The sequence below is a fragment of the Aquarana catesbeiana genome, linkage group LG02 (assembly GCF_042186555.1).
Source record: "Aquarana catesbeiana isolate 2022-GZ linkage group LG02, ASM4218655v1, whole genome shotgun sequence".
Lineage (NCBI taxonomy): Eukaryota > Metazoa > Chordata > Amphibia > Anura > Ranidae > Aquarana > Aquarana catesbeiana.
This window is the reverse complement of record NC_133325.1, coordinates 144,873,011-144,899,219: the sequence shown is the minus strand read 5'-3', so window position 1 is coordinate 144,899,219 and position 26,209 is coordinate 144,873,011. Positions and strand designations below refer to the sequence as shown.

The window sequence follows — 26,209 nt, the reverse complement described above, 5'->3', positions numbered from 1 at the left end:
GCTGTGGAACTCTGCAGCTACTCCAGGGTTACCTTAGGTCTCTGTGCTACCTCTCTGATTAATGCCCTCCTTGCCCGGTCCGTGAGTTTTGGTGTGCGGCCATCTCTTGGCAGGTTTGCTGTTGTGCCATGTTCTTTCCATTTGGTTATGATAGATTTGATGGTGCTTCTAGGGATCATCAAAGATTTGGATATTTTTTTTTTTTTTATAACCTAACCCTGACTTGTACTTCTCAACAACATCGTCCCTTAATTGTTTGGAAAGTTCCTTGGTCTTTATGGCAGTGTTTGGTTAGTGGTGCCTCTTAGGTGTTGCAGCCTCTGGGGCCTTTCAAAAAGGTGTGTATATGTAATGACAGATCATGCGACACTTAGATTGCACAGCGGTGGACATCATTTCACTAATTATGTGATTTCTGTAGGTAATTGGTTGCACCAGAGCTTTTTATGGGCTTCATAACAAAGGGGGTGAATGCATATGCCAATTATCCTTTTTTGATTTCTGAAAATAGTTTTATGTATTTAATTTTCTAATTTTACTTCACCAACTTAGACTATTGGGTTCTGATCCATCACATAATTCAGATGAAAAAAAACATTGAACTAAAGGCTGTAATGTAACAAAATAGGTAAAAAGCCAAGGGGGGTGAATACTTTTGCAAGGCACTGTATGTACTAGCCTATCCAACAATCATATGTTTTTAAGAGCATTAGCTCTACACCTTTTTTATATGAAATTGTTTTGTAATAAAATACCTTTTATGTGAATTTAATGTGGTTTCGTCCTTCTCCGGTACCATTAAAGTCCATAAGCTTTGGCTGTTTGTTGTTTTTTTTACTCTGTCTTCAGCTTTATATATGCTTTAGAAAGTTCAGATGGTGTTAAGAGATTTTCTCTTCCTGTTCAGCACTGGAAGTTAAGTCTGGGCATACAGCCAAGACAGGTGATTGGAGGAAAAGCACACACCCCCTTCTCCACATAGAGACATGCAGAGCTGTCCTGTGACAAGGCAAGGTCTCTGCTAATCTATTTATAGCAGCCTCCTCAGACAAAATTCAGCCTGGTGACAGGTCACAGGTGACGGAGAACTTGTCAGAAATTATCAGGCCAATAACAGAACGGAGAACGGCGCTGGAGAAAGCCAAGGGACTTAGTGCATAGAAGAGAGATAAGAAAACACTGCAGATATTCGTGCCCAGCTCAAATTTCATGAATCAGCTTCACATCCACTTTAACAGTTTAGAGGTAATTGTGGCACTAGAATTATTTCTCACTCCAACATTTGCAGCCATACCACATATGTGGTGCAATCACCATGTACGCAAGTGTACTGGATCTACTTGCACATTTGTGTATATGCATTGTGGGAATGAAGGTGCTTTTACATTTTTATTTTTTTTCCCATTTAACTTTAGTGCTATCGGAAGGGGGTGAGCAAACTCCCTTGTGATGGCATTGGGCAGTGACCAGTATTTTTTTTTTTTTAACCACTTCCTGCCTGGCCTATAGTAAAATGACAGCCGGGCAGTGGTTCAGTTATCCTGACTGGGCGTCATATGACATCCGGCAGGATAACAGCCGCCGCGTGCAAGCATCGTGGCGATCGTTGTGTCAGTCGGACACACCGCTACACCAATCTCAGTAAAGAGCCTCCGATGGAGGCTCTTTACTACATGATCAGCCATGTCCAATCACTGCTGATCACGATGTAAACAGGAAGAGCCGTTGATTGGCTTTTCCTCACTCGCGTCTGACAGACGCGAGTAGAGGAGAACCGATCGGCTGCTCTCCTGACGGGGGGGGGGGGGTCTGTGCTGATTGCTTATCAGCGCAGCCCCCCCTCGGATCCCACCCAGAACCACCATCATGCCACCCAGGATGGCCACACTGGACCACCAGGTATGCCCCCCTAGACCACCAGGGAAATGCAAATCTGTGCCCACTCACAATGCCTGCCAGTGCCACATATCAATGCCTATCAGTGCCACCCATAAGTACCCATCTTTGCAGCCTTTCAGTGCCCAGTGTCGCCTATTAATGCCCATCAGTGCTGCATATCAGTGCCCGCTCATTGGTGCCGCCTTATCAGTGCCCATCAGTGAAGGATGAAACTTACAAATCCACAAAATTTTATAACAGAAACAAAACTTATTTTTTTCAAAATTTTTGGTCTTTTTTTATTTGTTTAGCAAAAAATAAAAACCGCAGAGGTGATCAAATACCACCAAAAGAAAGCTCCATTTGTGGGAACAAAATGATAAAAATTCTGTTTGGGTACAGTGTAGCATCACTGTGCATTTGTCATTTAAATAGTGACAGCTCAGAAAGCTGAAAATTGGCTTGGGCAGGAAGGGGGGTATATGCTTGGTATTGAAGTGGTTAATGGAGACATCAGCAGTCTATTAGATCCTTGATGTCTCCCCTGGCCCTAAAAGCATCTGTGTTTGATGAGCTGCTGTAACAACCAGGAAATGACAGCTCCAAGATCCTCATTGCTTCCAGGATCATTCATCACAGAGGAGATCGAGGAACGGATGTTCTTAAATCTCATCTGTGGGCGGCTTTCCTGACTGCTTACCGTGGTGCTGAGCTCCGCATGGGTGATTATTTTATTGAATTTGAAACTGAACTTGTAAAAGATTTTCCCTGTGGGCAATTATCACCTATTGAAAGGAGGAGAGGAAGGGCTTTATTTGGAGCAGTCGCTTGAGGCAGAGAGGAGGCAGTACCTGGACGCTGCAGTGGAAGGATCCTGTAATGCTGCCAGTTGGCACTGGACCCCATGGGCAGTGATCTTCAGCATTCTTAGTGTAGGGAGAGTTGCTGGAGGGGTGCTGTACAGGTCCTGTGGGGGAGTCATGTCTCTGAAGGCCCTGTAGGGCATGCTAACTGTGATGAAGGACAATGGTTCATGCATATGAAGATGCCTTGTGATGTAAAATTAAGAAATAGATCTATTACAAAGGATCTGCACAGAATCCATACAGGAGTAATAAAATCAAGGCTTTGATCAACAAAAGACTAAAAGCAGCATCATGTCCCTAATTTCATTAAACAAAAAGGCAAGCCACAGCATAAATCAGATAACTTCCCAGAGAAATCTAGTTTAGAATAAAATAAGGACAACAATTAAAATTCTGATACAACTCGACACTTTATTAAAAATGAAAATGTAAATGGGTTTACAAATGAGTTATAAACTACAGTAATTGTCATCTTTGTACAAAAGAATTGGTTTTAAAAATGCTTCCAATCTTATTACATCAGCAATTAAAAAAGAATCAGAAACAAACATTACTAGGTAAAAAGTATGTTATTAAAGTGTTGATTTCGGTTATTGCCAGTGTTAACAAAGAGTTAGGCACTGCTCAATGCTCCCAGAGATTGCAGAGAAGCTGAAAGTTTGAAGAACCCAAACTGTCCCAAATACAAGACACATAGGACATACTGCAAGAAAAGTGCCGGGATTTTTACAACTGAATACTTGCTCACCCCAAAACAATATGGAAAATAATTTTGGTTTGTAATCAACTCAACAGCTCTATAAAACACATTCGTCAGGTTACACTTTCTAGCTGTCCATTGTTTCCAACAAATTCTAAGCTACAAAGACTAAAGACCAGTTTTAGAAGACACTTACCATGCCAGCATGAAAAAGTATAAGCAATTTCAGCATCTTAGATACCCCAGACACCACAGGTTATCAAACTCTATATAAGCACTGCATATCAAACAGTTTCCATACACCATATAGCTGTGGCTAAAGATGGACAAAACTTTACAGGAAACCAGATACATGGACCCTTCCATTGTGAGATTGAAAAGTGCTAGTTTCTGGGCCATCATCCTTGCCATACTACTCTACTGAGTCACAGCCAGACCTGCATGCCAGTGACTTACAAAGCTGTAAAGCAAATATGAGATGTCAGCTCACACATTCAAGCAATGGCAGCTCTAACTTTTTTTTAAAAATGGGTGACCGCACTCTTATGCATCGTACACACCATAGGATTTTCAGACAACAAATGTTGGATGTGAGCTTGTTGTCAGAAACTCTGACCGTGTGTATGCTCCATAGAACATTTGTTGTTGGAATTTCCGCCAACAAATGTTTGAGAGCAGGTTCTCAAATTTTCCAACAACAAAACTTGTTGTCGGAAATTCCGACGCACAAAAGTCCACGCATGATCGGAATAAAGCAGAAGAGCCGCACTGGCTATTAAACTTCATTTTTCTCAGCTAGTCGTACGTGTTGTACGTCACCGCGTTCTTGACGCTCGGAATTTCCGACATTTGTGTGACCGTGTGTATGCAAGACAAGTTTGAGCCAACATCCTTCGGAAAAAAATCCACGGTTTTGTTGTCGGAAAATCCTATCGTGTGTACAGGGCATTAGGCTTTTTCTGCAGTACCTGGGTTCACATAAACACCATGCACTCAGCATTATAAGGAGCAGGATAAGTAGATGATTAAAGACAACACGTATGTGAATACTGCCTAACGGAACCCTGGCCATTGTATATGGCTTTTGAGGTGTGGTCAGCTCTGTGAACACCATCCAAGCCTATAAATCTATTTTCTCTGAAGATCCATTTGTACCCTTCACCAAGGAGCACTAAGCCATTAGGTGCAGGAAAACCAGAATAATGATCATAAACGCATGTGGCTCAGAGGACTATGGATAATGTTGCACAATTTTGTGACTGTTTTTCTAATTTATTTGTATGAATTTCAAATTGGACTTAACGTTTTTCAACAGGATCCATTAGTATGGGCACCTTCAATTACCCCAATATATGATGGGCCTATGGCCGTTTTTTTTTTTCTATGAGATTTTTCATTTTATATTCTGCAGGAGATTGAATTATATTAGATGCTGCTATGATATGCATTCACAGACAACATGTTCTGCTGAGCGAATACATATACTAGCAAGGCTGGATAAAATCCAAGAGGAAGAGACAGGTATCCAATGTACTTAAAAATGGAATTGTGTGATTTTGGCTCCTTATTCTGCCTGATTTTGTTTAGTTTTCCACACTTGGTCTAGATAGAACACATTCCTGAATAATGCTGAGTAATAAGGAGGAATAACACAAAAGTTTTCATAATGTGATATGCAAAAAGACTGCAGGGAAAATGCCATGCAACAGCATTTACTGTTTCTTTTTGAGGCTTATTTCTTCACACTGTAAACATGTTGGAAACAGGGTTGTAACAAAACATGAAAACAGAAGCAGCAACAACTTTATACATTTCACTTTTTTTCCCAAAAGGTATACATTTAATGTATAATAAATTATTATGTGAGGACCAAGCTTGGAGACTATAGCCATCCAACTGTAATCAGGGCAGATTTTGATGCCATGAATATCCCACAATACAGTCTACAGTGCTATATATTTTAGATATAGAAATACATCCATCACCCCTTAGGACTTGCTTTCCTCAAGCAAAGAGTGTGTAACCTTGAACATGACTAATAACTTTATGCTGCGATTATCTTGATGCAATATGCAAATGCTTCATTTAGAAACTTGTGTGCTTTTCTGCTAAATACGCTTTCAACATCTGGTGTAAAGGTCTGCTCAGTAGACGTCTAGAATAGATTCCAAACAGTCTATACTGTCTGCTATTATATATTGTTTTTCAAATGGACATCTGCACAAAAGAACCACTCCCAGTGAAGACAGGAGGTAACACCTTTCAATGTGCATGAAGAGGATCATTTTATCTGTACAATAAAGATGGTAAGACTATATGAGCATCTCTACATGAACACTGGCCAAATAAACTGAACAGAGACCAGTTTCAACAGAGAACAGTCCTCTCAAGAAAATCCCTTTTACAAATAGATTCTCAAAGGCAAACTGGAATTACAGGAACGCCAACTTGTACTCCAGAGTCACTGGGAGGCTGAAGCACACTTTCACTTAAGGCTCCCTCAGACAGACAACTATTTGAACCAGCATGATCCAATACTGGACACTTTAGGAATAAATCAATTGTTATAAGCTATCCCTGATCTGTGCAGACCTCTACAGGCCAACAGGTCTCAGGAGAAAAATCAATCACCTAAGATGGAATTTGCCTGCACCCACACTTTTGTTCACCTGTGAAAAGGCTTGTGTCTCGGGTGACTACACGGGAAAAACAGCTGGTGTGATCACGCATCTTAATGCCACAACTGGGCTACAGATATTTTATTTATGTCATCGAGTATCCTGACCTATTACAGAACTGGAGAGCAGCAGTTAATTTGACAATGAACACTGTTATATTGCATTTACAGTTTAATTTATATGTGTTAAAAAAAAATATATATATATAATAAAGTAGATGAGATGGATGTGAAATATGGCACAGCCAAATCTATCAGTGTTATAGGACAGATGCATATTAAATGTGTAATCTGTTACTAATGCATATATCACTTTTAAAACCCATACTATTTCATTAGAAAAAAAAAATAAAAAATAAAAATCTAGTAATCATTTATGGTCTAGCCAATAATGATAGCTTAAGGCACAGTCACAAAGTGGGAAAGAAAAAAAAATAATTGGACAAGTCAGAAGAAACACGATTGGCCTTTATAGTTTAAATCATTCGGTGCATATTAGCGGTATTAACACAAGCGGAAACAAACAATATCAAACACTATAACCATGTCTAAAGTGGACAAGACATTGATTTAATATCTGCAGATTCATCCTTACAGCATGCCCTAACACCAGTAAACTTCCCTCTACGTTCTGTAACCAGAATACAAGACAGAAAATCCCTGGGGTATGCAACTGTATAAAAATACATTTCTCTTCATATGAGTAGGCTATGTGTGAATATATAAAAATATGTAGGTGGAAACCCCCACCAAATACAATTTCCAAAATTAAAAAAAAAAAAAATTAAAAAAAAAAGTATTTACACTAGAGTATCCTCTATAAAAGAATCACCACTGACAGTGGGAAGGCAACAAGGAGAAGAAAACAAGGCTGTACCCAACAACACAAGCTGACAGGTCACATTTCATGTGTCAATCTTGAACATTCAATGCCAGGAACTCGGTCAAGCTTTCTACTGCACATAGAGCAACATACGATTTACTACACTTCATGACAGGCTGCATTAGAAATTTATGTTAAATCTTTATCACAGCCCAAGCTAGGAAAAATGAATGTTCAGCCAGACCTAGACATTGAGTATAGGTCACAGTGCAGTTAATGACTGAACCAATCCATTGTGAACAACGGACCTGGATGTGCCACAGAAGACCTTGCTATAGGCCTCCACAGTGTGCAACTGTCCATAGTTGGTGGATGTCTGTATCACCATGTCTGGGAAAAAGGGATATGATTGTAGCGATTTCTAACTGGTTGCTGTAGGTTAGTACACACGCACTATAACCCCAATATGTATTTTGATGCTTAAACGCTACATTGAAGCCTAAGGAAACTCATTTGAAACCATTTAAATTAGGATTTTCTGATTTGGAAAGCAGAGATGAATAAGATTTATGTTATATACACATATGCACCTTACTTTTTTTTAGTTTTGGATCCCTAAAATACAGTCAAATCTTGTAAAATTCTCACAAGAGCTAGAAGTGTTACTTATTTTAATTCACAGACATGGAATCATGTGTTACGTGTATAAAATCATTTTACTGATCCATCCCTCTGTGCTTTTCACCGTTTAGATTAGGTGTCCAGGAATAAAAAAATAAAAAAAAGTGGTCTTGTAATGGTTGATTGATGAGAATCAAAATAAACATGAAACCACGACTTCTGGCCACCAATCAGATTTAAACTTGTGTTCGAGGGGAAAATGAAGCAATGACTTTTAGGCTGGGTTCACACTAATGCGAATTGCATGTGGGTTTCTCCGCATCCAATTTTCATGACAAGACTGTGACCGGCTCTCAATGAAGCCGGTTCACATATCTCTGGGTCGGCTGCGGAGCGGCTTGCACAAGAGTCCTGTGCATCTTAGGCTCTGTTTCAGGTCTGAATTCAGGCAAAAATGTAGCCCCGATTCGTCCCCGAAAGGAAGAACAGGAACACACCAGACCCCCTGCTAAGAGCCACAGCCATCTTCAGTGTGAACCCAGCCTTAAAAAGTGTATGTTTGGGGGAAAAAAAAAAAAAAAATCTCCAGTATCTCTCTGCAATATGTTTTATCCTTTGGAAAAACTCTGCAAGTACTAAAAAATCCCCATTGACTTGCCGGAAATCCAGTATCCTATCTTTTTGTTTGAGATGACAACACAACACCTCTCCTGTATTTATTTCTCAAAAGGTTATCAGCCCTGCTTGAGTTCTCCAACTACATAACTCCATCATTACTGAGGTGAGAATGGGTGGTGCACAGTAGCCTAGCAAAGAACTGGGCAAAGCTGGCAAGACTGAATCAAAAGGCAGTGTTGTCGGTCCAAAGGAAATTAGAAAAACACACTGGATTTCTGGAAGATCAACAGTTTTATTTTTTTCTGTACTTTAAACATTTTTAATGGTTCAAAGTCAGAAAATGTGCATATACTGTATAGCAGATTTGTGCTGAATGGTTTGTTTGTTTTTTGTCCCAACATACACCAACTACTATGGCCAACTGATCCACTTTTCCTGCAGTTTTGGGGAATCAAACCTAAAAGATCATAAATTCAACTAGTAGCACATGAGAAGTGACTACCTGAACTATCACAGTACTGAATTGTCAAATATGCAATGGTACATGATTAAACATCACACACAAAATAATCTATTGGCCTGAACTCGGCCTACACTAAACCCAGACATACAGCATTTTTGTTTAAAATAAAAACCCAATTTTGATGGATCACAATACCACTCAGGCTTCCAGGACACAGTCATTCCTTGCTCAATGGGAATGTGTGGATCAGGGTTTTGAGGTCCCTAATATGAAGTGGGCCACCAAGAACAAAAATAGTACACAACGGACTTCAAAAAATTCACTGTAAAATGCAACCAGTTCATGTCATAGCAGAGTTACGGATTAAGTAGCAAGATAAGGCTAGGCAGGATAACAACAGCGAGTTTTGGTCTAAGCACTTGTTAAATTACTGTTTTTGGCATTTTGTGTTTACGGTCAAGGTTTCCTTTTAATATTCTCTCTATATAGTTTTTTGTTAAAAATGTATTGCATTGATAAGAATTATCAAGGCTCAACAGCTACAGGTGTACCTTAATGTTTGTTTTCTCCATTGTTTCTGAAAATGTAAGAAAAATAGAAATATTTAATATATATATTTTATATTATAAAACAAACAAAAAAAAAAAAAGTAAAGAAGGTAGAATAGATAAGTTCTGGCAAACTTATTTTTACAACAATCTTAACAGACCAAGGTTTTCCAATAGCTGGCTGGCAGCCTTTGTATCAAGCAGGCAAGTCCATCCTTCCACAACCAGATCAAGGTTTTAATACCTGAAAGTCTCCCTATGAACAAATTCATGGATCCCTTGGAAGCCCAGAAGAAAGCCAAAATATATGGTTATAACTGAAGTATTTAGGGGGAAAAAGATGCTACAGAGTGGGAGACTTCCAGGTTGGGAAGGTACATTGGCACAAACTTTCATATCAAAATAGAGATTTAAACACATTCCATATACAACCCTTTGGACCCATCTTTATGCTTTTTAAGCCACCCCAGACCCAAACATATTCCCCAACTATTTACAGTCCTGCCTGAACAACGGCTCTGAGAAGCCATTGCCACTGATATTTATGGACTGCAGGTCTGCAACTTGCATTACATTAATGCCACTGCTGGCGAGCCGCGCAATGCCTTCAGGTGATATTGCTTCCATGGCAACCATGTTGGTGGTGATGAGGGCTTGTGGGGTGGGAGTGGATGCAGTGCTGCCATCTGAGCCTGTCCCAGTTTCCATTGGCACAGTTGTCATTGCTATGGGGCCAGCTTGGCCTTTCTTGTTTGTGTGTGTCTTGATGTGCTTGGACAAGTGATCACTCCTCATAAATCGCTTTGGACACTCTGGACACATAAATTTCTTTTCACCTAGGACACACAAATATTAGCATTATTAACCACAGCTTCAATAAAAAACAAGGACACAGCAATAGGTGTATATACAGCGAGTGAAAAAAAGTATCTGATATCCTGTTGATTTTGTACGTTTGCCCACTGACAAAGAAATGATCAGTCTATAATTTTATTGGTAGGTTTATTTTAACAGCGAGAGACAGAATAACAAAAATATCCAGAAAAACACATTTCAAAAAAGTTATAAATTGATTTGCATTTTAATGAGTGAAATAAGTATTTGATCCCTTTGCAAAACATGACTTAGTACATGGTGGCAAAACCCTTGTTGGCAATCACAGAGGTCTGATGTTTCTTGTAGTTGGCCACCAGGTTTGCAAACATCTCAGGAGGGATTTTGTCCCACTGTAAAGGTGCAATGAAACATCTAGTTTGAACGTCTGTCTTATATTTAATTTACTACACTATATTGTCAAAAGTATTGGGACGCCTGCGTTTAAATGAACTTTAATGGCATCCCAGTCTTCGTCCGTAGGGTTCAATATGGAGTCACCCTTTGCCACTATAACAGCTTCTAATCTTCTGGGAAGGCTGTCCACAAAGTTTAGGAGTGTGTCTATGGGAATGTTTGACCATTCTTCCAGAAGTGCATTTGTGAGGTCAGGCACTGATTTTGGATGAGAAGGCCTGGCTCGCAGTCTCTGCTCTAATTCATCCCAAAAGGTGTTCTATCAGGTTGAGGTCAGGACTCTGTGCAGGCCAGTCAACAGCTGGAAAGACCCCAACAGGTCCCCAAATTTATACAATATATTCCAAGCACTTGGAGACCCACTCCCCCAGCAGCTACAAATTGTCCGTGTCAATAAACAAATATCTTCAAGTTGTCTTAAAAAGGGCTTCATAAAAGGATTTTTTAAATGCTTACCAGAAAGTTAGACTCTACAGCCGTGGCCAAAAGTTTTGAGAATGACACAAATATAAAATTTTTAAAAGTCTGCTGCTTCAGTGTTTTTAGATCTTTTTGTTAGATGTTACTATGGTATACTGAAGTATAATTACAAGCATGTGTCAATGGCTTTTATTGACAATTACATTCGGTTTATGCAGAGTCAATATTTGCAGCGTTGACCCTTCCTAAAGACCTCTGCAATTCACCCTGGCATGCTGTCAATCAACTTCTGGGCCACATTCTGACTGATGGCAGCCCATTTCTGCATAAATCGATGCTTGGATTTTGTCAGAATTTGTGGGAGTTTTCTTTGACGATTGACCACAAGTTCTCAATGGGATTAAGGTCTGGGGAGTTTCCTGGCCATGGACCCAAAATGTCGATGTTTTGTTCCCCAAGTCACTTAGTGATGACTTTTGCCTTATGGCAAGGTGCTTCATCATGCTGGAAAAGGCACGGTTTGTCAAACTGTTCTTGGATGGTTGGGAGAAGTTGCTCTCGGAGGATGTTTTTGTACCAGTCTTTATGCATGGCTTTGTTCTTAGGGAAAATTGTGAGTGAGCCCACTCCCTTGACTAAGAAGCAACCCCACATATGAATGATCTCAGGATGCTTTACTGTTGGCATGACACAGGACTGATGGTTGCGCTCACCTTTTCTTCTCCGGACAAGGTTTTTTCTGGATGCCCCAAACAATAAGAAAGGGTATTCGTTCGATAAAATGACTTTACCCCAGTCCTCAGCAGTCCAATCCCTGTATCCCAGTTTGTCCCCGATTTTTTTTTTCCTGGAGAAAAGTGGCTTCTTTGCTGCCCTTAACACCATGCCATCCTCCATAAATCGTCTCACTGTGCGTGCTGTGCCTGCTGCCATTCCTGAGCAAGCTCTGCACTAGTGGTGCCCCGATCCCGCAGCTAAATCAACTGTAGGAGACTGTCGTGGTACTTGCTGGACTTTCTTGGGCGCCCTGAAACCTTCACAAATGTTGTGGAAATGTTTTTTATGGGATTAAGTTAATTTTCATGGCAAAGAGTGACTTTGCAATTAATTGCAATTCATTTGCTCACTCTTCATAACATTCTGGAGTATATGCAAATTGCCATCATAAAAACTGAGGCAGCAGACTGTGAAAATTAATATTTGTGTCATTCTCAAAACTGTTGGCCACAGCAGTATATACCTATATGGCTTGTGCAATAAAGAAAACAGCCACTAGGTGTCTCACTCTTCCCTCAGCGACCATAGCTTCCAAGATTGCTGACGTTTCCAGGATGGCCATCTTTAAAGTGGTATAATTGCCAATGAAATTGCCTTTTTACATGTAAGCATATTTTTCAAAATAAAGCAGTGATTTTATATGATATTATACTATGGAGATATCACTTATGGTGGTACTTAGGAAGCCTAAAGCATGTGGATCTGAGGACCCAACAGTGTCAGTGGTGGATAAGAAGACTGAGCGTCACATTGGTGATTTTGAGATTGCACTTTGACATTTTATGCAAGCACAAGATTGCTTCTATTGGTTTATCTATATAATACTACACCATTGAAATAAGAAGTGAAGAATCTTGGAAACTTTGGTTGCTGAGGGAGGAGTGAAACACCTAGTGTCTGTTTTCATTATTGCACAAGCTTAACATGACCCATTGGTATATACTGTAGTGTAGGGTCTAACTTTCTGGGGAGTTTTTAATAAAATGCATTTTGAAGCACTGTATGAAAGACAACTTGAAGATGTTTTTTTATTTCTACACACAATTTGTAGTGGTTAGGGGAGTGGAAATATTTTTGAAATAATGTCTGTGTACCAGGTTTTTCTGGGCCAGGTCGGTGCAAGTAGAATAACCATTTACCTCCCTTGCTCGATTTTGTGAAGCAGCAATGGCCAAGGGATAACAGTGACCAGGGGATAACTGGAGCATTCTAAGCAAAAGCTAGAGGATGCCTGGTTTTGGCAACTGACAGTCAGCTTGTTGTTGTAGCTATAAGCTAGGATGTCCACATCCGGAGTCCCACATCTTTGGCATATCAGACTGAACATATCTGGATTAAAAGCAGACCTATACTCACCTTGGCTCAAGCGGCCGGCCTAGAGGAATGAATTGCCAGCTGCTTTTACTGGCCAGGCCGACAGAACATCGAGAGTGCAGTCGACTTAGGCATTGCCAAATTTGTACAGTGAGCTGCACGTGAGCAGCTCACTGTACAGGGGAGGACAGGCAGGTAGGTACCTTTAATGCAGAAGCGTTTTACAAAGCACGTCTATTCTGCATTAAAAAATTTGCCCGTTTGCCCTTTTATTATGTATCATAAAGTTCCACTTAAGGAGGCCTTTCCACTTGTTCCAAGTGGTGGCAAAGATCATCTGCCTGGCAGTTGTCCACTCCTGAGATGTGGGCTGCAAAAAAATGGCTGGACAACATTTCTGTCCATGAGATTCCTGCTTTCTTGAATGTCCACGCATGCCATGTATTCCCCTTTTTTCATGAGGCAATTACTGACCTTGCAAATTCCATGCGAAATTTTGAATTGAAAGAATTTGTTGTGGGAATTTAAGTTCAGCATAGGATGAAATACCCCTACTGGGCTTTGGTAAAATGAACAGTGAATAGAATCCCTTGAAAAAAAGACAGCAACAGGCACCTCTTAGTAGGATTGTAACATTTAATGGCAAGTTAGCATTAAAAACACTCACATGTAACATGATTGTCCAGCGCAGGGGATTCCAGTAAGAGCCATGGATGATTTCTGCAGTCTAGGTGAAAAAAAGCCTTGTTCCTCTATGCTGTCGGCTAGTCTGTCTGCGCTCCTTTCTCAAGCTAAAGTGAATGGGTCATGTGCGGCCTATTTAAGTGCTTACTCGGCACTGCCACCTAATGGTTAGAATCAATATTGCAAACCATATACATAACAGAAATGTGTCTATGACATCTAAAACAAGGGGAAAGAAAGGAATTATAGTGCGCATGTATGTTATACTTCACTATCATAGACACATTTCTGTTATATGTATATGGTTTGCAATATTGATTCTAACCATTAGGTGGCACTTAAATAGGCCGCACATGACCCATTCACTTTAGCTTGAGAAAGGAGCACGCCTTACTGCGCATGCATACTGTGATCTCTGCACTCCAGCCCTCCATATGACTGCCTGGCTGCGTTGCAAGACTCATTCTGGATCGTGACCGAATCCCGGAAGCCCGCTGCAGACAGACTAGCCGACAGCATAGAGGAACAAGGCTTTTTTTCACCTAGACTGCAGAAATCATCCATGGCTCTTACTGGAATCCCCTGCGCTGGACAATCATGTTGTTACATGTGAGTGTTTTTAATGTCAACTTGCCCTTAAATGATACAATCCTACTAAGAGGCGCCTGTTGCTGTCTTTTTTCTTTTTGACATATTGGAGTGGCTTCACCTCCCCCCACAAGGCTGCCCTGCTAAAGGACTGTACATTCATTAACAAGGCAACTAGAAGACACAGAAATTTTCACTTCCAAAGCGCGTATATATTCTTGTATCTTCCCACTTACCAGTATGGGTGCGCCTGTGTCTCTGCAATTCATCACTCCGAGTAAAACGTTTGCCACAGAACATCCAGGTGCATGCAAATGGTCGCTCTCCTGTGTGCCAGCGTAAGTGAGCCCGCAGATGAGAGGTCTTCCCATAAACTTTACCACAGCCTGGGATGTGACAAATATGCTGCTTTTTCTTTCCTGGTTCTGAGGTACCCCTGAAAAAGATAATACAATGTTTTACTCACTTTACACATGTCCAGCTTTCTATGGCAACATGCAGAGCATTTCTTTTAGCTCAATACATGCAAGGAGGAATAAAATTACTATGTGCTCTTTTTAACATAATCTTGTGTTACCCTGAATTCTCTCTCTACATTAGGCGAGAACAGGAATAGATAGTTTTCCACTCTGCTCAATCAAAAATCATCCTAATAATGGGACAGAATATGGATGTTTCTGGATCATTATCAGTTACAATTTGAAAGGTAAAAATTACATTTTCAAAGCAAACATTCAAATTCTACTTGCAATACATACCTTCCCTCGCTGTCTTTACAATATGGACATGTGCAAGCCTCCCTGCGGGTTCGCCTAACAGGTTGCGATGGAGTACCTGGGCTGGTCTCACCGGCCTCCAAAGTTGAATTATCAACATGCATCCCATCGGTACCAGAAGAATGAATACTTAAATGGCCACAAGCATCACCTGTGAAGGAAAAAAAAATTACCTTATACAAAAAAAAAAAAAAAAATTCTAGCTTGAAATAAAATTGAACCCTTAAAAAAAAAAAAAAAAATTCAACCACGACCTTTAATTTCCCTTTTGAAATTGACTAGAACGAGGAAGATGGAAAACGTGATTACCTCAGAATTGCATGATGGAAAATCTCTCCCCTACTTTTGAAGTCCAGAAATTCCCCTAAACGTTCCCATTAACTTATGTGCTGTTGAAAAACTACATCGGCATCACCTCATCCTCATATTAAGTAAAACATTGGTCAAATGTGGCTGGAAGAATGCACTTCAAGGTTCAAAGTAAACCTTGTATTAAAAAACAAAATGGAGTTACCTTGCCCAGTGTCCTAGCTTCCTTTGAAAATATCAGATGACTGATTGTAATATTGCCCCATTTGCCACTGCTGAACACAGTTCCTTACCCAGGATACATATTCAGATCAGGGAAGTCAGAGATAAATCAGATGTCTGTATATGCATACCTGATCCTTAATGTTAAACAGTGCCTGAATAAAATAGCACATTTTTCCCTTCTCAATCCCCTATGTTTAAATTGAGCTTTAACTACTAAAATCTTTTACTATAAAATTATCTAAAACAGTTACGTAGACAAATGTTTTGACCAGAATGCATTAATGTGGTTCTATTAAAACATAGTACAGACATTTCATTACAATGTCTTACTACATTTGACAAAGTGCATATCTATTGCCAAAAATGCAACATCTGCATTGGGCAAAAAAAAAAAAAGGCATAAGAATATTCTAAAGTAGTAACCACTAAGGGCTACTTCACACAAATGTGATTGCTCCCGTACAGTTCCTTGCGTTCCAGTTTTGATAACCGATTCATTTGAATGGGCTGCAAAACATACTGGAACACACAAAATGTAGTGCAAGCACTACCTTTGCAAACCACATCACACCAAACCAAATGGTATTGTGATTTGGTAGCCACAAACACACTGAATTTGGAGTGCCTTTAACAACGAATTCACACCCACACACATCTCGCAAAGGGCAGCGTGCTCACGTACAGTGTGGGAAACGCACATAAAACGTGCCTTTCCCACACCTCATTCCGGTGTAAATGGGCTCTTAAAGTGGAACTAAACCCTCTAGGGGTGCACCGAATGGAAATTTTGGTACCAAAACCGAAAATGAAGCATCTCTAACCATCTGATACAGGAGATGGTCAGAGAATGCAGACATGATACAGGAGATGGTCAGAGACTGCAGACATGATACAGGAGATTAATGCAGCCCCACCAGCGCCTGTCATACAGCCTGCCTGTGTCTGTGGATGCAGCCTCACCAGTGCCTGTCATGCAGCTTAACAGTGGGCGGATCAGAGCGGCGGTCTCCGCTTGTCACTAAGCTGTATTTGAATTGCCCGGGCTGCAGTAACAATGTCCCGCCTCCTGTGATCACGTCACGCTGATTCAATGTCCTACCATTGGATCAGTGTGCCGTCTGCCACAGGAGGCGGGACATTGTTACTGCAGCCCAGGCAATTCAGCTCTGTGGCACACAGAGACCGCTGCTCTGTGGGAGGGAGGAGAATGGAGGACTGGGGCAAGCCAGGATGATAGCCCCGCAATGGGCGGGAGCCCCGCCCAGGCAACGTCCCGTTTTTGATCATTTTTTTTTTTCGGCCACCTAAATTTCGGTGCATCCCTAAAACCCTCCTATCCTTCACAGGAATGGAAGCTGCCATCTTAGCTGCTTTCTGATCTGAAGTTGCCAGGGTGCACATATGATCAGCTATAATACAACCATTGAAAGCTTGACCGTTCAGTTGAGAGCCAACATAGGCACACTGGTAACTGTAGTAGTTATTCAAGGCATGCCTTGAAGTAATTGTTTTGGGAAATGGCTAAATCAGCAGGTTTAGTTTTGCTTAGATGTGCATCAAATGAAAATTTTGGTACTGAAAATGCAGGATATACTTGGCCGAAAATAAAAATGAAAAAATATATAAATTTTTATATATAACTGTATTATATTCGACTTTTTAATTAATAATCGGGAATTTAAAATGAATATGAATTTATTGTCGCCCATTATTTAATTTAAATTCTATGTATTTATTCACACTGGTTTGTTGCGCTTCCGTTGTGGTGTTAAAAATCTTGCTTGCTGTATTTCTGGTCAGTTAATAAAATCCTACTAAAAACGCACCTCCCCGTTGAAATGCATTGAAAACGCAGCAAGAACACATCAATAACACACCCATGTTATGTTTCTGCTGTGGTTTTTGAGTCACATGACCTAGGAAAAAACACACCGACGGTCATGTCCCGCTCTGTGTGTTTAATGGACACAGAGAGGGCGGCTCGGGAGCAAGAACACACGAGTGACCCCAAAAGCAAGAAGCTTGCTATGAAGGCACTAGGAGAAGAGGAGGGGCCAGAAGTGGCGGTGGGGTAACCGAGAAGGGGAGGATCAGGGCTGCTCTATGCAAAACCATTGCATAGAGCAGATAAGTCTAAGATGTTTGTTAGTTAAAAAAAAAAAAAAAATTATCTATCTCTATCTATATATCTATCACTTTAATGGAAACCTGTACTGAGAAAAATATGTCGGCTGCCATTGATACCCTCCTAAAATTTTGCTTCCTCTCGCCATCTTTAGCTACATTACATTCCATGTCTCTTATCTAGAAACACCAAGCATGTAAATTAGAAAGCCAAAGTGAAGTCAGAACCTCCAAATCTGCATACTCATACCCTGGTAGTGACTCAGTAATTAAAGCGTATGTAAATGCAAAGCCAATAAGAAACAAAATACAAATACCTGGCGCCATCCATAAAGATTCTGCCCCATTTTTAATCACACAGAACCTCTGCATATGCCTCCAATTAGGCATGCTAACAGTGTTCAAGTGACCGCTCAGTCAATACTACCAGGGGGCTTAGCCACTTTCCAACCGCCGCACGCCCATGTACATCGGCAGAATGGCAAGGCTGGGCAAATTGGTGCACCTGTAAGTCCCATTTGAATTCCCTGCCGTGCCGTTGCGTGTGCGCCGCCAGCAGTCGGGTCGCGGACTCGATCGCTGCGGGGATACCTGCGATCGCCTCACGGAGAGGACGAACGGGGAGATGCTGATGTAAACAGCATCTCACTGTTCTGCCTAGTGACAGTGTCACTGATATCTGCTCCCTGTCATCGGGAGCAGAGATCAGTGACTTGTCACAGCTAGCCCATCCCCCCTACAGTTAGAACACATCCCTAGTACTGACTTAACCCCTCCCCCTACTGGTTAACCCCTTCACTGCCAGTGTCATTTACACAGGAATCAGTGCATTTTTATAGCACTGATTTCTGTATAAATGACAATGGTCCCAAAAATGTCCGATGTGTCCGAAATAATGTCGCAGTCACAAAAAAAAAAAAAAAAAAAAAAAAAAAAAAATCTGATCTGATCTGATCGCTGCCATTACTAGTAAAAAAAAAAATTAATAAAAATGCCATAAAACTATCCCCTATTTTGTAAACGCTATAACTTTTGCGCAAACCAATCGCTCATTGCAATTTTTTTTTTTTACCAAAAATATGGTGATATTTATTATAGCAAAAAGTAAAAAATAATGCGTTTTTTTCAAAACTGTCCCTATTTTTTTGTTTATAGCACAAAAAATAAAAACTGCAGAAGGTGATCAAATACCACCAAAAGAAAGCTCTATTTGTGGGAAAAAAAGGACGTCAATTTTGTTTGGGAGACACGTCGCACAATTGTCAATTAAAGTGGCACAGTGCCAAATCGCAAAAAGTGCTCTGGTCAGGAAGGGGGTAAATTCTTCCGTGGGTTAAAGTGGTTAAACCATGGATAGCATTGACAAAATGCAGTAGGATAAGGTGATATGTTTTTGCAAATTGCAAAAAAAAAAAGGATGCAAAAAAGTATGCCTAAAAATGTTGACTCAAAAAAGGAATGTAATGATTTCATTTTTTTTATGATTTAAAAACACTTTAGTCCTTTGTATCAGCATGACACCCAAGCAACTAGCATTTTCAGAACAGATGATCAGCAAAGAATACTATAGCCTGTCCTGTTGTATTCAGAACTGTGTCTGACAGAAAAGTCAAACTCCCACAGTGCACTTTAGAATGACAGGGTGCTGCAAGAATACCTAGAAATCTGACTTGAAGCAAGGTCAAACTTTTTATACTGCATTCTCAGGTTCACAGACACCGCAAATGGACTGTGGCATCAAATAAATAGGTACTAGCACATTAAAGAAATGCTCAATGCTCCATGAAGCTGCATACTTAGCTTATCTGTGTCTAAAGCATCCCACAATGTATACAAAACGAGAGTATATGAGGCAGTGATCTCATATCCAATACTTTAAAATAAACATTTTAAAGGCTAGCTGGTAATGTGTCATGTCATAGAGCTGTCTATAAACAAACATTTTTTTAGAACATAATCAGGAGCAAGGGAGTGGTATTGTGAGCAATACATTGAAATTAACAAATTTAAAAGCTTAGTGAGTGAGATGCATCACGTTTTAAGCTGGTCATGCAAGCCACAGAATGGTCGCACATGCAAAGTATGATCAAAATCTGGCCTTTTAATGGGGACATCTAGGCTGTTTGAATCCTAAAGGACAAATGGGGAATGTTGATGTCTTATTGTGTGCCCTCCAGGATCTACGCATACTTCTTTCGATACCCAGCTTTCTTGCTTGGACTACTTGCTATTGCAACGATTTTACACTACTTCTCCCTTTCTTACTCACCCTCTGGTTTTCCCTTAAAGTAGAAGTGCACCCAAAACATAACTCTAAACCTACGCTCAGCCACAATCTAAAACAAATCTATCTAGCCCTGTAAAGAAGAAAATTGCTATACATAACTTTTCTGAAGCAGATCCAGTCCAGTCTCCAGCGGAAGATGCTGTGTGCAGGAGAGAACCGACAACGGCTGGGAAGTGATGTCACCCATAGAGTTACTTTGGGGCTTTTGTTGTCGGCTGCCCCTCCTGCACCCGCCACTGACAGATCAATGAGGGACCAGACTGGAGAAGCCACAGAATAGGAATGTATAGTGTTTTTTTTTCTTTACAAATAGATTAGTTTTAGAATTTGGCTGCGAGTAGGTTTAGAGAGTTAGTTAGGTGTTGGATGAACTACTTTAATTTCCTATATTACACTCTGCTGTTCTAGGGAATTTTGCTGGGTTTTTATCCAGAACCCTTTGAGTCTTGCAGTCTTGTTTGCTCATCTCTTATTTTCCTGCTACACATTATATTTGTTAAGGGCCTTTATTTTGATAACGTTGGTATTAAAATTGCATCTTGCTCCTACCCATATTGGAGAAGAACCCACCTTCTCTAGACAACTACAACTTATGACGCATTAGTGCGATGGTCATTGGGAAGAATGCTCCTTAAACTTGTGGTCATTGGGAGAAATAAACCCCTTACAAATGCAGATCATTGGTATCAGTGGGAGCTTATCTGAGAGGCAGAATTGCTCCTAGCAACCTCTGGAGGAACCCTAGGGCTCCATAGAACCTATAATGAATTTCTCCCCCAAGATTTGTTGGCTGGTTCAGTCTGCGGCTGCTTATATAGAAGTTTGTTTCCGGACTAGAAATGGCTACATCGCAAGGCATCTCATGTACATGGTCACTTCCAGAGCGGTCTATTAAAGATCTTACTAGAAAAGTTCAAAGTGCTATCAGCACTTTAATGTGCCAAAGCTCTGAAGGACCAGTTTCAGGTATGCCAAATATGTGTCACTTCGTCATATTTGCAAACATATCTTAGACCTATTATAAGCAGGTTTGAAACTAGGACCTTTCTGCTAGCTTGCAAAATGGAGCTTTGATTTAAAGAAAATCTGTGCTCGCACATTACAACACAGGTTTGCTTTAACCACTTGCCTACCGGGCACTTAAACCCCCTTCCTGCCCAGGTCAATTTTCAGCTTTCAGCACTGTTGCAATTTGAATGACAATCGCGTGGTCATGCAACACTGCACCCAAACAAATTTTTTTTTCACAGATAAAGCTTTCTTTTGGTGGTATTTAATCAGCACTTTTTTTTTTTTCTAAAGAAACAAAAGAAGACCGAAGGCTGCACTAAAAGGTGGCACTCGTGGGCACCGGTTAGCAGCAACAGATCGGGACAAATGTCCTGTAACAGAAGCCGATTACCGGCTTTAGTCTCTCTCATCACGCTGATTGTGAGGAGGAAAAAAAAAAGCCAGTAACCGGCTTCTGTTTACTTCCTGATCAGCCGTCATTGGATGACAGCTGATCACGTGGTAAAGGGCTCGCTGTGATTGGCCCTTTACCCTGTTCTGAGATCAGCCGAGTCCGAAAAACTCGTTAATCATGGGAGGATGTCTACTGACACCCTGCCGACACTGGATGCCCAGCTGTCATTCGGCTAAAGCACGGCGGAAAATGGTTAATCACCCCTGACCTGCAGCTCATACCTCTCTTTCCTTTGCTCCCCTCACAAGAGAACCTAGGAAAGCTGAGTAAGGGCTGATGTGGAAAGCTGCATTAAAAAAAAAAAAAAAAAAAAAAAAAAGAAAGCTTGGAGTGCCCCCAAAACATTGATGGCACTTAGAAAATACCTACAAAACAAATACATAACATTTAACCATATTCACCACTAGACCTACCTTGAGCATTAGTTATTGTCAGAGGAAACCCCTGAAGCTGGTGCACCTGTATACCAGAGGTTCCTAAGGCACCTAGGTTAATGGTCTGGAGACCGGACATAGACGAAAGCTGAGAAGCGTTGACTGTTACTGTGCCAGGCATGGAGGTGGCAGTGCTGGTAGGCTGCCCCAGAGAAAGCCCCTGCATGGGGGCAAGAGTGATTGTCTGTGCCTGAGGATTCTGAACCTGCAGATTCTGCAACTGGATTGTTTGCCATGTGACCTGCCCATTAGGTCCTACAGTGGGTGTACGGATAATGATTGGGCCAGTGTTTGGCATAGTTTGAATTTGGAGATTCTGTAAGGCATCTTGGGAGATGGCTTGCGTACTGAACGTTTGGCCTGAAAGCTGAGCAGCTTGTATTGTTTGGATAGCCTGGCCACCCTGAACAATTTGAGGCTGAATGAGAATCTGCTGCTGTTGCTGCTGCTGCTGTTGCTGGGACTGGTCACCCTCCTTTTGCTGGCCCTGCTGAAGGTTGCCACCACCCTGTTGCACATTATCAGTGACCAAATTGATCTGGCCACCAGATCTCTGAGAAGTCTGAATAGGGGTGGTAGTTCCACTGCTGCAATTTAACAGATTGACACTGCTAGCAGTGGTGCAGGTGGAATAATTGTTGGCATTTGTAAAAAAGGTTGCTGTGTTGGCTTGAGAGGTGGCCAGTTGTGAGGAACTGATAGCAACTGAAGTTACAGGCTGAGAGTTATCCTGAGAACCACTGTTCAGTGTCACAGACTGAGAAGTGGGTGTTAAAGAAGCTGCGCTCACAGGCAGAAGTGTGATATTGCCATTCAGTACATTGGTTAAGTACTGCGTCTGTCCGGATAGGACATTGTTGGCTAGGCCCATTCCTTGAATTGGGACAGCTTGCTGAAGAAGATTGGGCATGGTGAGTATGTTTCCTCCACCAGCTCGATTAGTGGTAATAATTTGTTGGTTAGTAGCTGGAATAATCTGCAGCTGTCCAGAGGCATCTTGCTGGACGTTCACCTGAGTAGGGGCAGTAGTAAATTGCAATTGCTGCCCATCCATTGTTTGGAACTGTGGTATAACTTGGTACTGAATATTAGACATTGCCCCCTGAAGACTTGCCAGAACTTGCTGGTTTTGCACATTTTGGGCTGCTACTACAAACTGGCCGGGGGCTAGTTGACGATGTTTTGTAGAAGCATCACCTCCAGCTTGGTCCTTGGTTGTAGGGGAAGCAGATATGATTTGCCAGCCATTTGCTGTCTGTGCAATTTGAGCAGTACTCAGATCCAGTTCTGTAGCACCTTGTTGCTGACCTCCACCATTTCCATTTTCAGGGGGCTCAATCCTACTACATGTGGCAGCCAATAAGGCCAAAGGAGAAGGCTGGGAATCCTGTAAAAAAAAAAAAAGGAATCAGTTTAGTGCAATGCACACCAATCTTCAAAACAAAACCAGCAAACACTAAAGTAATTGTAGGGTTTTAAAGTATAACTAAAGGCAAAAAAACTTGTTTTTTTACTTTCGGATAGAATGGAGAGGGATTAGAACTATTGTGAGGTTTTTATTGTTGTTTGCGCGCCCCCCACCCCCATTTGTCAGGTTTACAGAGTCCCAGGCTTATTAAGAGTACCTGGCAGCTCAACTAGACTCACTCCTAAATTCTGCATTACAATTTTTTTTTTTAAAGAAAAACAATAACAAATATTGTAGCTGCTGACTTTTAATATAAGAGCACATACCTGTCAGGGTTCCCGCGATGTCAGCACCCCAGCCGATTGTCAGATCGGCTCTTGGGTGCTTCCATCGCCATTCAAGTTAAGGGAAACCTGCAGTGAAGCCTTTTGGCTTCACAGCCAGTTCCGTACTGCACATGTGCGAAGAACACTGTGCTTCCTAACTGGCCCAGCGGCGGAGGAGGAAGGAGGGGGCGAACTTCCGGGGAACGGCAGTGCAGTCTCCCGGAAGAGAGGAAGGGTACCTATCAAAAAAACCCTCCCACTTTTGGGTGGAACTCCGGCTTTAATACAATGGCACACAACAATCAACATAAAGCATGCATCGCTCAGACCAATGAGGTGCAATATTCCTCCAGGTGTTCGCCTCAGCTCACCACCATTAAACGGATTGTGTAGAAGAAAGTGGCCGCACACTGGAACGAGAAGTTTGCTTGATAGGAATCTTTAGGGTCGCATGCCAGACAGATGAAACCGTGTGAAATATTAACTTTGGTCCTGTATCATCTGTCTGCTATGCGACAATAAAGATTCCTGTCAAGCAAACTGCTTGTTGCAGCGTGCTCCCACTTTCTTTCTGCTACACAAATAATCATTACAGGCAAATTACACAAGGTGGCATCTAAACTAATGAAAATTTTTAAATACCGGCCCACCTATGAAGAGGAACTAATGTTTAACCACTTCAATATCGGGCACTTTCTCCCCTTCCTGCCCAAGCCAATTTTCAGCTTTCAATGACAATTGCATGGTCATGCTACACTTTACCCAAACAAAACTTTGTATCATTTTGTTCTCACAAATAGAACTTTCTTTTGGTGGCATTTGATCACCTCTGCGGTTTCTATTTTTTGCTAGACAAATAAAAGATCAAAAATTTGGGGGAAAAAAATAGTTTCTTTGTTTCTGTGATAAAATTTTGTAAATAAGTACGTTTTCTCCTTCACTGATAAGGAGGCACCGATGACGTGGCACTGATAGGTACTTATGGGTGGCACTGATTGGCATATCCCTGGTGGTCCAGGGTGGCATACCTGGTGGGCGCCCTTTGTGGGCATCCGCGGGGGGCTGCACCGATAAACAGTCAGCACATACCCCCTCTGTCAGGAGAGCTGCCAATCGGCTCTCCTCTACTCGCGTCTCTAAGTCACGAGTGAGGAAAAGCCTATACATGGCTCTTCCTGTTTACACTAATCAGCCGTGATTGGAGCCGGCTGATCACATGGTAAAGAGCCTCCGTCAGTGGCTCCTTTACTGAGATCGGTGTTGCGGTGTGACAGACTGACACACCGCACCACCGATTGCCGCGCTGTGCTCCTTATCCTGCTGGACGTCATGTGATGCCCAGTCAGGATAACTGAACCACCGTCCGGGCGTCATTTCGCTATAGGCTGGGCGGGAAGTGGTTAAAGCTGATGTCCAGGTTTCCTTTCCCTTTAAAACTTCACCCAAAGGGAGAGTGGGTACTAGTGGTGCACCAAAATGAAAATTCTGGACCAAAACAAAAAATGCACAGGATGGCGAAACTGACATAAAAAATATAAACAGCATCTCACAAAAGTGAGTAAACCCTTTCACATTTTTGTAATAACGACCCCAAACACACCAAGACGACCACTGCCTTTCAAGCCAAGCAAGTCTCCAGACCTAAATCCTATTGAGCATCTGTGAGGCATCCTCAAACGGAAGGTGGAGGAGCGCAAGGTCTCCAACATTCACCACCTCCATGATGTCATCATGGAGGAGTAGAAGAGGACTCCAGTGGCAACCTATGAAGCTCTGGTGAACTCCATGCCCAAGAGGGTTATGGCAGTGCTGGAAAATAATGGTGGACACAAAAAATATTAATAAAATATTTACAAAAATGGGAGGGGTGTACTCACTTTTGTGAGATACTGTATGTACCGTATATTTGAATTTTTAATTGATACCATTAAAATGCGCTTCCCTTGCTGTGTTAAAAATGGGGGGGGGGGGGGCAGGGTAAGAGCACAAAAAAAAAAAAAAAACCCACCTTGAAAATACCTTTTTTCCTATCGGCAAAACGAAGATAACCCTATTTTCGGCCGATAATTTTCAGTAGCTAATATATCAGTGAATCCCTAGTCAGCCCAGATTTTGACAGGTAGCCACTTACACTTCTGCTCCCCCCCCCCCCCCCACAGCCTTCTGGGACACGTCACAGGTCCCAGAAAGCTCCGGAAGCATTCAGATACCGCAGCGCGGCTCGTGCATGCACAGTAAGCTGCCAGGTGCACGCAGCAAATATGCCAGCATCGAGGACTGAAGCCTAGTAAAGAAACCGGCCAGGTGAGGATACTGCTGGATCCTGGGACAGTTAAGCATCTGTTTATTAAAAGTCAGCAGCTACAGTTTTTGTAGCTGCTGACGTTTAAAGTAGAAGTCCAACCTAACGTTAAAATCCCTGCATCTACAGACATCCACGATCTAACACGAATCTATCTAACCCTGTAAAGTACAAATCCTTATACATTCTTTTTTGAAGCTGATCCAGTCTCCAGCAGTGGAGGCTCTCCAGTGGACACAGCCAACAATGGCTGTGAAATAATGGGGTGTGATGTCTCCGATAGTTA

General features: G+C 41.5%; 1 protein-coding gene across 1 annotated transcript in view; it reads right to left on the bottom strand.

Annotated features, from left to right (window-relative positions):
* Positions 1-3,135: 3,135 nt before the first annotated feature.
* The window catches only part of SP1 (Sp1 transcription factor), a 31,373-nt gene continuing 8,299 nt past the window's right edge, over positions 3,136-26,209 (bottom strand). Inside the window, exons 3-6 of the mRNA XM_073613588.1 lie at positions 21,867-23,274; positions 15,026-15,194; positions 14,504-14,703; positions 3,136-10,030 (exon numbers count right to left, since the gene is read on the bottom strand). Of these exons, the coding sequence (XP_073469689.1) occupies positions 9,684-10,030; positions 14,504-14,703; positions 15,026-15,194; positions 21,867-23,274 (2,124 nt within the window). The 3' untranslated portion in view covers positions 3,136-9,683. The remainder of the gene's footprint in view (positions 10,031-14,503; positions 14,704-15,025; positions 15,195-21,866; positions 23,275-26,209) is intronic.